Source organism: Mesoplodon bidens (genome assembly GCF_964165515.1).
Source record: "Mesoplodon bidens genome assembly, chromosome: 2".
Taxonomy (NCBI): domain Eukaryota; kingdom Metazoa; phylum Chordata; class Mammalia; order Artiodactyla; family Ziphiidae; genus Mesoplodon; species Mesoplodon bidens.
In genome coordinates this window covers 75,591,554-75,604,602 of record NC_138177.1, presented here as the reverse complement: position 1 = coordinate 75,604,602, position 13,049 = coordinate 75,591,554, and the positions used below count along the sequence as shown (strand labels likewise).

The 13,049-nt window shown below is 40.3% G+C and overlaps 1 protein-coding gene across 1 annotated transcript; it reads left to right on the top strand.

Annotated features, from left to right (window-relative positions):
- Positions 1-2,250: 2,250 nt before the first annotated feature.
- SPRR4 (small proline rich protein 4) lies at positions 2,251-2,499 on the top strand (the record flags this gene model as incomplete). Its single annotated transcript, XM_081258286.1, has 1 exon — positions 2,251-2,499. The coding sequence occupies one exon, from the start codon at positions 2,251-2,253 to the stop codon at positions 2,497-2,499; it is 249 nt and encodes an 82-aa protein (XP_081114412.1).
- Between the last annotated feature and the right edge of the window lie 10,550 nt (positions 2,500-13,049).

Genomic DNA, 13,049 nt, shown 5'->3' with positions numbered 1-13,049 from the left:
TTTTAGGTATTTCTATCACTTCTCAGGCAGTCTTACGCTTTGCTCTGATAATGATAGAAATCAATGTGTCAATGGCCTCTAATCAGCTGGATCCTGAGGCTTGGAACAGTGGTCCAAAAATGAACCAGCCTCGCAGAATACAGTGTTTCCCTCCCCCAGGGGCTAGGAAGTCAAGTGGAGGGAGGACCAGGGCTCCTTCCTCCCACCTGAATAAGTCCTTGAGTAAAGTTGGCAGATTTAGCAAATCAGAATACAGCCTGCCCAGTTACATTTGAATTTCAGATAAACAATAAGAAATTTTTTAGTATGTCTCCTGCAGTATTTGGGACATACTTATACTGAAAATTCTGTTTATCTGAAATTCAAATTTAGCTAGTTGCCCTATATTTTATCTGGAAACTACCACAGAGAACAAATTCTATCCCACCCTCTTTCACCACCATTAATATCCTATTTTTGTTGGAAGTGCTCCCAGCCCATATTCCTTCCCCCTTTTCCTCTTCCTTCCTCCATGTTTCTTATAACTCTCAGTCTACAAACAGAGCTTCAGATATGTTCTATTTTTAAAAGACTTTGAGTCCTTGAGTTTGAGCAGACACCTAGGTGGATGAAGTCAGCTCAGGTAGTCAGGGACCCGGATTGCTGGAATATCTGGTGGGCTGGAATATCTGGTGGGTGGCTTTCATCAAAACAGGCCAGGAAAGCAAGTCATGGAGGAAGTGCAGGTAGGAGAAATGGGTGATGAATTCCCTGGAAAGTGATAATGAGGGCCACGTCAAGTGCCTGGGACAGGTTGGGGCCCCTTAAAATGTTCCCAGGAGTAGCTGCTATGGGCCTGTGTTCAGCTGCCTCTCCTAGGGTCCGGCTTGCACCTCTGGTAAGTGGTAATGGATTTGTCCTCCTGGGATCTGCTGGGCCCTTTCCTCCTCCTTGAACTGTCTTGAGCCACTAGGCCAAGCTCCTCTCCTATTCTTGGGTAACCAGAGAAGTAACGTAAGCCTCATGACAATTAAGGAAATGTCACACTAATTGTTACTTAGGAAATTCAATCTCCGTTCCACACCAATGTTGGGTCTGACTAATTTCCTGATTCTGGGTTTGATTTCCTGGCAAGAGGATTTTTCTCATTAAGGGGAGATATTCAGACCTGCAGCATTTTGTAGACTCCTCCAAAACTTTCTCATGCCCTTTCTGTGTTTTCAATCCTACTAGCGAGCTCTCTCAAACTTTGCTTTTAGATTTACAGAAACTGGTATATTGAATATTGTATTTTATGCTATGCAGCTCTCATGCCTCTCTATCATGATTGCCACCTGGAAACTACACTTCCCATTTATAGGCATGAGCTTAGAAGATCAGAAATATGCCTACAAAGAAAACCAGGGATGCATGTCAGAGCTGGGAAGGCCTCAGAGACCTTCCAGATCAGTATCCTCCAAACAAAGGCATGGAGGTCCAGAAGAGGCAGATTTCCCAGAAATGAGCCTGGCCAGTGAGTGGCAGGGTTGGATCTAGAACCCACACCTGTGTCTTCTTGGCCAATGCTCTTTACTCTTGGTGAAACATCCTCCTATAATCCCTTACCTCCAGTGATCTCTTTGGTCTTCAATTCCCCCATTTTCCATGGAGGGCTAGAACCACTATCCCCCAACTACATTAAACGACTTGCCTTTGCATCCCATAGTAAGTCAGGGATAGAGCCAGGATTAGAATTCAGGCCTCTAAGTTTCCAGAACAGGTTTACTCCAGCCCCATCACTTACACATCATGATTCTTCCCTCTAAGACAGAATTTGCTCCTGCCCTCTTCCTCATGCCTTTCAATCCTTACCCACGATCATTGGCTGAACTTCCCAAGGTAGACAGTTGGCATTGCCAACCCATCGGCGAAGATCTCACGTCTTGATCTAGTAAAATATCTGGGCCATGTTTTAATCCTCAGCTTGGCACCACAACTTATTTCCTGTTAAGTCTAAGAAATAAATTATGTACTCAATTGGGTCAGGAGTCTACAGGAAGATGAAGGAAGGTAGGAAATCAGGGCAGCAGAGACAAAAGAAGAAAGAGAGGAAGATTGCAATGGGTGTGTGTGAGTCAATCCATTAGTCAACTTGAAGCTATTAATCACTTACCACACCCTTGGCTGGTGGAGAAAACACTCTTCAGGAGTCAGAAGGGAGAAGAGATGAAGGGAGCTGGTCTCATTGTGGCCTTGCCTGGGTTTCTTCCAGGCTCACCAGTTCCTGAAGCAATGTCTTCCCGGCAGCAGCAGCAGCAGCAGCAGCAACAGCAGCAGTGCCTACCTCAGACGGCCCAGCAGCAGCAGGTGAAGCAGCTCTGTCAGCCACCCCATGTCAAATGTCAGGAGACATGTGTACCCAAAACCAAGGATTCATATGCTCCTCAGGCCAAGAAGCAATGCCCACCAAAGGGCACACCCATACCAGCCCAGCAGAAGTGTCCCTCAGCCCAGCAAGCCCCCAAGAGTAAACAGAAGTAAGGATGGACCAAGATACACCTGCCTGCCATCCAGGCTACCAGATGCAGCTTTATTTTCCTCCTGCTTCTGCTCCCTCCAAGCCCAGCTCCAGGATTTGCTCTCCTCTCCCACGTCCTCCTACCCAGGGTCCAATGAAGCATTGTCAGGATTTCTTCCCACTGAGCCCCTTATCCCACACACCCCCTTGCTCCCAGTCTTCTTCTCTACCCCACTCTTTTGGTATCCTAGGTTAACATGAGTGAGACCTCAGCCTCTCCAGCCTCCAGTTTGGCCACAGCTATGGCCCCATCCATGTCCCAAAGCAAGAAAATAATCTGGGCTTCTTCTGGTCTTCCACCTTGACTCATGGGGACACCAGAGGCTAAAGCACAGGTTCTGACTCATTCCCTACCCCAACTCCCCATCCTGAGCTTCCCTCCTATTTCTTCCTCTAATAAATATGTGCTTTATGTCATTGTCTGTGCCCTGGCCCCAGTCTGCAATACATTCATTGGTTCAGAGGGGATATTTGGGGGAAGTGAGTATGTGAGTACACACATGCTCATCAGTGCATCCTGAGGGGCATAGTTGCTCTCTAGTAAATAATGATGAAGGATGTCAGATCCTGACACATCTCGGGTAAAGGAGGGGGAGAGAAAGCCCAGGGACTAATTGGCAAGAGTTTTGGAGACTCTTGCCAGCTAATTGTATTTAAGGAAAGACAAATGGTGGAAAATTTTGCTCCTACAATTAGAGACCCCCAGCCTACTTGATGAATGTGGTTTTTGCCTGTTGGAAGTTGTCATTCTGAAAAAGCAGACAAGACATACATAAATGACATGAGTACTACAAAGCCCTTTTATGAACATGTGCAAATGAATTTTTCATGCATTTATTTATTTATTGTCCTTTCATTTATTAATTAACTCACATTAATTCACTCACTCACTCACCCACCTAATATTTAGCAGGTTCTAGCATGAGAATAGTTTTCCATTCTGCCTATAAATTGGCTAGATAAAGTATATGCTCAATAAATTATTGGTCTTATTATCATTATTTATGTCTGGGGAATATTGCTCCAAAACATTAGCCTAAGGACACTCCTCTGCTTAGAGAGTGTCCACATGGAAGTCTCTTTACTGGCTCAGGAATCCATGCTAATTGTAAATTGTCTCTTTCCCAGCCTGGCGAGCACTCTGAACCAGGAAAGAAGAGATGTGGGCTCTAGTTTCAGCTTTGCCACTAAATAGATCTATCATATTGAGCAGGTCCCTTCACCTCAGTCCTTTGTCTGTAAAATGAAAAGTTAGGCTGTATGCCTTTTTCCTGCCCTAAAATTAGATGGATCCATGAATTGGGAGAGGCGGGCTTTTGCATTTTTTTTTGTGAGTCCTGTTCCCTACCCCACCCTCTCTTCTCCCGTGAGATCTACTGATCCCCTAATATGTAAGATCCATGTGTTCCAGGCAAAGCCCAGAAAATGAGAGAATGAATAAATGAAAGGTCAGACTTCATGAACAGCTTCAGACTATATAACCAGAAAATCTGAAAAGAAGATACAACTGTGCATTTTAGGTGATTTTGAAAAATAAAGATTTATTTTGAATGTGCAGGCGAGGGAGGAAGGCAGAAAGCTATAGTTTTTAGTACTTTGGAACTCCAAAGATTATAATTTGGCCCTCCCAAAAGCTTCTTGGATGTGGGAAGCATGGACCTCTAATCCACTGAAGGAAATCAGAATATGTAACCTTAAATATGCCTCTTTGACATAAAAATTATTTTTAGCTGAAGGCAATTAAGAAACAGCAAACACAGAAAGATTCCCCCCTTTTGGCCTCCAAGCAGGAGATAAATTCTTTTACTAGAGACAGAATCTCATGAGAACAGAGATGGCACCAGAGGAATCTGCAAACCAACCGTCCTCCATTAGTTCCCACACATTTATTTACCTTCCCACAGTTTACTGCCCTTGGAAGCCTAAAATTGCTTTCTTTGGTCCTGTCATTTCTCTACAAATGTATTATTTTTTGTTGAAGATGTTATATAAGCCACAGTCTTGGCCCACGGCTTTTAGTTACTCTTTGTTTTAGAGTGACGTGCGCTGCATGCTTTAATAAACTGATTTTCTCTTGTTAATTTTTTTTTAAAGAGTCCTAGCTAAAAACTTAAAATGGGGAGAGGTAAAGTTTTGCTTCCCCTACATCATAAAAACATCTCCGTGCCATGAGTATGACGGTGTCCAGGCAGGTGACACAGAACTATCCCGTGGCTCCAGGCCACTGGTTCCAGGAGCAGCCCAGCCAAGCCAGCCTGAGCCTGTCCTTTGATGATTCCCTGAGGGGAGGTGTGGGTTCAGGGTATGTGGAAGTACTTAGCCTTCCTTGGACAGTTCTTAATTTCTTCCCAAGGCTCCCAATATCCTCAGGCCAAACACTCACATCTATGGACATCTAGTTGTATCAACATCGACACGTGCCCAGGTAAATTAGCGCCCACCTGTACCTCCTTCCACCTGGAGGAGTTATGGGACTGGGGCTTCTTGTCTGTATTCAAGTTCTAGGAGTTGAGATGTTCTGTTGGAGCAGTGATTTTCAGACCTGCTTGTCTCTGAGGATTTAAAAAAATCAACTGTTTAAATAAATCTCAAGTGAAGTCCAGATTGGGATATTTTTTAAAGATACAGATAATGTCAATTGCAATCAAGGTAGAAAAGACATTGGGTTTAGAATCTAGTGTTTCCCACCTTATCTAATCAAAAATTTCCTGATGACACTTTAGAAATACAGATCCCCAGGCCTCCCCTAGCTACTTCTATTACATTAGGAGGAAGAGGTTATTGCTGTATTTCTAACAAGCATCCCAAGTGATTCTTAGGCTTATGTCAGTTGGGGGAACATTCCTCACTGGATATTGAGTCTCAGAAGCTCACAGAAGGCTGCCCATTTCTCTGTCAGACTTTGTATCAGCTGGGACTTCATGCTTGACATGTGGTTGTCATTCAGCAAATATGTGTTAAATAAATGGCTGACTACTTCACAAACCAAGAAAATTCTGGAATGTTCTGAGTCACTGGAGATGAGTTTCTAATAAGAGATGCACTTCAGACCCTCAAGAGAAGCAATGCCCTTGATATCCAGAATCCATATACTATGCTCTGCTCACTACAATAGCTGCTTTACATACATAATCTCATTTAAAAATGCTTTGGAAGCAAATCTTGTCATTCCTAATTTATAGGTAAGATAAACAGATTCATTAAGACCTCAGAGTCACAATGCTGGACTTGCATCTTGGCTCTGACACCTATTTGCCACATAAACTTGGGCAGGTGACATACTCTGTACTTCAGCTTTCACATCTGTAGAATGAGTTTCATGACCTGCTCCTCGCGGTGATACTGTGGGGATTAGTGTCAAGTTCCTAGAACATAGTCTAACACTTTCTAGGCGCTAATCAAATAGGAGCTATTATTATTAAGAAACTTTCCCAATCTCACACACACAGCTAGTAAGAAGCAGAGCTAGAATTTGAACACAGGACTTTATGTTGCCAAACCTGTGACCTATAGAGACCACTCTGCACTCTAGAGGTGCTTGCTTTATGGGGTGGATCAGTGATGAGGCAGGCACAGCTGAACAAACAAGAGGGAACAAACAGCTACAAACAGCAATCACCTCCAACGGGGTTTTGGATTCTCTGTCCAAAGATATTTAGTCACGTGGTTATCACTCTGCACTTTCAACAGCCCAAGGGGCAATGAGTGATCAGTGGGGGAGCATTTATCTAGGGCATAAGTCTGAACCATCCTAGATTCCATTTCAAAACTCAATACCCTCAGTACAAAACAATATATCTATATGCATCTTTGATCATCCATACCCAGAGGAACTCTATCTCAAAAAGACAACAAATAGGCAATTGCTCAGTTCAGCTGGGTTAGAATGTCAGAACCCAGCCAGGACTCCTTCTCTTCCTTCTCCTTCTTCTAAGAGTAGCTCTCCAGCACATAGAACATCCTGCTACTATTGAGAAGCAATATGGCAAAGTTGTTAAGGGACTGTATCCTGGCACATCTTACCTTTATGACCTCTTGGGAGAGTTACTTAACAATTTCCTGCCTCAGTTTTCTTTCCTAGGGCATGCCAAGGTCATTGCATGATCACCAGCAAATTTAACACACCCCCATACACACTCCAACTCATATAAATCATGGACTGTGCGGTCATTGCCACTGTCCAATAACTCGAGATATATATAATCTGACTAACATGTACATCTAAAAGTGTACTGGAAAAAATGAGGGGAGATAAAGGAATCACAAAGCCCAAGCATGTGGCCCCACTCAAGAAGGGCACTCTGCTCTTCAGAACACACACACACACACACACACACACACATACACACACACACACTTAGAGAAGAAAAAGGGAAAACACACAGACAATAGGAAGAAGATTCATCAGGTTTGAAGTGAAAGAAAAGAATGAGACAAATTAGCAAGAATGATTATGTACAATATTTTTAGCCCATTCACACTAATAATATTTTTTAAATTAATTAATTAATTAATTATATTTATTTTGGCTGTGTTTGGTCTTCGTTGCTGCACATGGGCTTTCTCTAGTTGCAGAGAGCAGGGGATGCTCTTCGTTGCAGTGTGCAGGCTTCTCATTGCAGTGGCTTCTCTTGTTGTGGAGCATGGGCTCTAAGCGTGTGGGCTTCAGTAGTTGTGGCTCATGGGCTCTAGAGCCCAGGTTCAGTAGTTGTGGCACAAGGGCTTAGTTGCTCCGTGGCATGTGGGATTTTCCCAGACCAGGGCTAGAACCATATGCCCTGCATTGGCAGGCTGATTCTTAACCACTGTGCCACCAGGGAAGCCCACCCTAATAGCATTTGAAGCATCATTTCATTTAATCGTTACAACAATATTGTGAAGTACAATTTAAAGTTCTCAAGGTAACTTGCTCAAGGTCATCCAACTAACAAGAGCAAAGCAAGGCTTTGAAACAATTGGGACAGACAATAAGCCTAGGACCTTTCTTTTCTACCTGCCTCAAGCAAGAGAAGCCAGATTTAAATTTTTATCCATCCTTTCAGGGACTGGGAAGAGAAAAGAGGGAGGGTGAGGGACTCTATACCTAGGAAGATAAGTTTCTGTCTGATTCTGCTGCTAAAGAAGCTGTGAAATATTATTTACAATAGCCAAGACATGTAAGCAACCTAATGTCCATAGACAGAGCAGTGGATAAAGAAGATGTGGTGCATATATACAATGGAATATTACTCAGCCATTGAAAAATGAAATAATGCCATTTGCAGCAACATGGATGAACCTAGAGCTTGTCAAACTGAGTGAAGTTAAGTCAGAGAGAAAGACAAATACCATATGTTATCACTTATATGTGAAATCTAAAAAAATGGTACAAATGAACTTATTTACAAAACAGAAATAGAGTAACAAATGTAGAAAACAAACTTACAGCTACTGGGGAGAAAGTGTGGGAGGGATAAATTGGGAGATTAGGATTGACATATGCACACTACTATATATAAAATAGATAACTAATAAGGACATACTGTAAAGCACAGGGAACTCACTCAATACTCTGTAAAGATGTATATAGGAATAGAATATAAAAAAGAATGGATATATGTATATGTATAACTGACTCACTTTGCTCTAACACCTGAAACTAACACATTTTATTTTTTATTTTATTTTTTAACATCTTTTTTTGGAGTATAATTGCTTTACTATGGTGTGTTAGTTTCCGCTTTATAACAAAGTAAATCAGTTATACATATACATATGTTCCCATATCTCTTCCCTCTTGTGTCTCCCTCCCTCCCACCCTCCCTATCAAACCCCTCTAGGTGGTCACAAGCACCGAGTTGTCCTCCTTGTGCTATAAGGCTGCTTCCCACTAGCTATCTGTTTTACGTTTGGTAGTGTATATATCTCTCACTTTATCACAGCTTACCCTTCCCCCTCCCCATATCCTCAAGTCCATTCTCTAGTAGGTTGGTGTCTTTATTCCCGACTTGCCCCTAGGTTCTTCATAATCTTTTTTTTTTTCTTTTTCTTAGGTTCCATATATATGTGTTAGCATCCGGAATTTTTTTTCTCTTTCTGACTTACTTCACTCTGTATGATAGACTCTAGGTCCATCCACCTTACTACAAATAACTCAATTTCGTTTCTTTTTATGGCTGAGTAATATTCCATTGTATATATGTGCCATATCTTCTTTATCCATTCATCTGTTGATAGACACTTAGGTTGCTTCCATGTCCTGGCTATTGTAAATAGAGCTGCAATCAATATTGTGGTACATGACTCTTTATGAATTATGGTTTTCTTAGGGTATATGCCCAGGAGTGGGATTGCTGGGTCGTCTGGTAGTTCTATTTGTAGTTTTTAAAGAACCTTCATACTGTTCTCCACAGTGGCTATATCAATTTACATTCCCACCAACAGTGCAAGAGGGTTCGCTTTTCTCCACACCCTATCCAGCATTTATTGTTTCTAGATTTTTTGATGATGGCCATTCTGACGAGTGTGAGATGACATCTCATTGTAGTTTTGATTAGGATTTCTCTAATGATTAATGATGTTGAGCATTCTTTCATATGTTTGTTGCCAATCTGTATATCTTCTTTAGACAAATGGCTATTTAGGTCTTCTGCCCATTTTTGGATTGGGTTGTTTGTTTTTTTCGTATTGAGCTGCATGACCTGCTTGTAAATTTTGGAGATTAATCCTTTGTCAGTTGCTTCATTTGAAAATATTTTCTCCCATTCTGAGGGTTGTTTTTGGTCTTGATTATGGTTTCTTTTGCTGTGCAAAAGCTTTCAAGTTTCATAAGGGCCCATTTGTTTATTTTTGGTTTTTTTCCATTTCTCTAGGAGGGTCAAAAAGGACCTTGCTGTGATTTATGTCATAGGGTTTTCTGCCTATGTTTTCCTCTAAGAGTTTGATGGTGTCTGGCCTTACATTTAGGTCTTTATTCAATTTTGAGTTTATTTTTGTGTATGGTGTTAGGGAGTATTCTAATTTCATACTTTTACATGTATATGTCCAGTTTCACAACACCACTTACTGAAGACGTTGTCTTTTCTCCACTGTATATTCTTGCCTCCTTTATCAAAGATAAGGTGACCATATGTGCGTGGGTTTATCTCTGGGCTTTCTATCCTGCTCCATTGATCCATATTTCTGTTTTTGTGCCAGTACCATACTGTCTTCATTACTGTAGCTTTGTAGTATAGTCTGAAGTCAGGGAGCCTGATTCCTCCAGCTCCATTTTTCGTTCTCAAGATTGCTTTGGCTATTCGGGGTCTTTTGTGTTTCCATTCAAATTGTGGAATTTTTTGTCCTAGTTCTGTGAAAAATGCCAGTGGTAGTTTGATAGGGATTGCATTGAATCTGTAGATTGCTTTGGGTAGTAGAGTCATTTTCACAAGGTAGATTCTTCCAATCCAAGAACATGGTACATCTCTTCATCTATTTGTATCATCTTTAATTTCTTTCATCAGTGTCTTATAATTTTCTGCATACAGGTCTTTTGTCTCCTTAGGTAGGTTTATTCCTAGAGATTTTATTCCTTTTGTTGCAATGGAAAATGGGAGTGTTTTTTTAATTTAACTTTCAGACTTTTCATCATTAGTGTAGAGGACTGCAAGAGATTTCTCTGCATTAATTTTGTATCCTGCTACTTTACCACATTCATTGATTAGCTCTAGTAGTTATCTGGCAGCATCTTTAGGATACTATGTATAGTATCATGTCATCTGCAAACAGTGACAGCTTTACCTCTTTTTTCCTGATTTGGATTCCTTTTATTTCTTTTTCTTCTCTAATTGCTGTGGCTAACACTTCCAAAACTAAGCTGAATAAGAGTGGTGAGAGTGGGCAACCTTGTCTTGGTCCTGATCTTAGTGGAAATGATTTGAGTTTCTCACCATTGAGGCCAATGTTGGCTGTGGGTTTGTCATATATGGCCATGAGTATATTGAGGAAAGTTCCCTCTATGCCTACTCTTTGCACGGTTTTTATCATCAATAGGTGTTGAATTTTGTCGAAAGCTTTCTCTGCATTGATTGAGATGATCATATGGTTTTTCTCCTTCAATTTGTCCATATGGTGTATCACATTGATTGATTTGCATATATTGAAGAATCCTTGCATTCTTGCAATAAACCCCACTTGATCATGGTGTATGATCCTTTTAATGTGCTTTTGATTCTGTTTGCTAGTATTTTGTTGAGGATTTTTGCATCTATGTTCATCAGTGATATTGGCCTGTAGTTTTCTTTCTTTGTGACATCTTTGTCTGGGTTTGGTATCAGGGTGATGGTGGCTTCGTAGAATGAGTTTGGGAGTGTTCCTCCCTCTGCTATATTTTGGAAGAGTTTGAGAAGGATATGTGTTAGCTCTTATCTAAATGTTTGATAGAATTTGCCTGTGAAGCCATCTGGTCCTGGGATTTTGTTTGTTGGAAGATTTTTAAATCACAGTTTCAATTTCAGTGCTTGTGATTGTTCTGTTCATATTTTCTATTTCTTCCTGGTTCAGTCTCAGAAGCTGTGCATTTCTAAGAATTTGTCCATTTCTTCCAGGTTGTCCTTTTTATTGGCATATAGTTGCTTGTAATAATCTCTCATGATCTTTTGTATTTCTGCAGTGTCAGTTGTTACTTCTCCTCTTTCATTTCTAATTCTATTGATTTGAGTCTTCTCCCTTTTTTTCTTGATGAGTCTGGCTAATGGTTTATCAATTTTGTTTATCTTCTCAAAGAACCAGGTTTTAGTTTTATTGATCTTTGCTATCGTTTCCTTCATTTCTTTTTCATTTATTCCTGATCTGATCTTTATTATTTCTTTCCTTCTGTGAACGTGGGGTTCTTTTGTTCTTCTTTCTCTAATTGCTTTTGGTGTAAGGTTAGGTTGTTTATTTGAGATGTTTCCTGTTTCTTAAGGTAGGATTGTATTGCTGTCAGCTTCCCTCTTAGAACCGCTTTTGCTGCGTCCCATAAGTTTTGGGTCATTGTGTTTTCATTGTCATTTGTTTCCAGGTATTTTTTGATTTCCTTTTTGATTGCTTCAGTGATCTCCTGGTTCTTAAGTAGTGTACAGCTTAGCCTCCATGTCCTTGTATTTTTCACAGAATTTTTTTCCTGTAATTGATATCTAGTCTCATAGCATTGTGGTTGGAAAAGATACTTGATACAATTTCAATTTTCTTAAATTTACCAAGGCTTGGTTTGTGATCCAAGATATGATCTATCCTGGAGAAATTTCCATGAGCACTTGAGAAGAATGTGTATTCTGTTGTTTTTAGGTGGAATGTCCTATAAATATCAATTAAGTCCATCTTCTTTAATGTGTCATTTAAAGCTTGTGTTTCCTTATTTAGTTTCATTTTGGATGGTCTGTCCATTGGTAAAAGTGGGGTGTTAAAGTCCCCTACTATGATTGTGTTACTGTCGATTTCCCCTTTTATGGCTGTTATTATTTGCCTTATGTATTGAGGTCCTCCTATGTTGGTTGCATATGTATTTACAATTGTTATATCTTCTTCTTGGATAGATCACTTGATCATTATGTAGAGTGCTTCTGTGGCTCTTTTAACAGTCTTTATTTTAAAGTCTATTGTGTCTAATATGACAATTGCTACTCCAGCTTTCTTTTGATTTCCATTTGCATGGAATACCTTTTTCCATCCCCTCACTTTCAGGCTGTATGTGTCCCTAGGTCTGAAGTGGGTCTCTTGTAGATAGCATATATATGAATCTTGTCTTTGTATCCATTCAGCCAGTCTATGTCTTTTGGTTGGAGCAATTAATGCATTTACATTTAAGGTAATTATCAATAAGTATGTTCCTATTCCCATTTTCTTAATTGTTTTGGGTTTGTTATTATAGATCTTTTCCTTATCTTGTGTTTCCTGCCTAGAAAAGTTCCTTTAGCAAGTGTTGGAAAGCTGATTTGGTGATGCTGAATTCTCTTAGCTTTTGCTTGTCTGTAAAGCTTTTAATTTCTCCATCAAACCTGAATGAGATCCTTTCTGGGTAGAGTAATCTTGGTTATAGGTTCTTCTTCTTCATCACTTTAAATATGTCCTGCCACTATCTTCTGGCTTGAAGAGTTTCTGCTGAAAGATCAGCTGTAAACCTTATGGGGATTCCCTTGTGTGTTATTTTTCTCTTGCTGCTTTTAATATTTTTCTTTGTATTTAATTTTTGATAGTTTGATTAATATGTGTCTTGGTGTGTTTCTCCTTGTAAATATCCTGTATGGACTCTCTGTGCTTCCTGGACTTGATTAACTATTTCCTTTCCCATCTTAAGGAAGTTTTCAACTATAATCTCTTCCAATATTCTCTCAGTCTCTTTCTTTTTCTCTTCTTCTTCTTGGACCCCTATCATTTGAATGTTGGTGCGTTTAATGTTGTCTCAGAGGTCTCTGAGACTGTTCTCAGTCCTTTTCATTCTTTTTTCTTTATTCTGCTCTGCAGTAGTTATTTCCACTATTTTATCTTCCAGGTCACTTATCTGTTCTTCTGCATC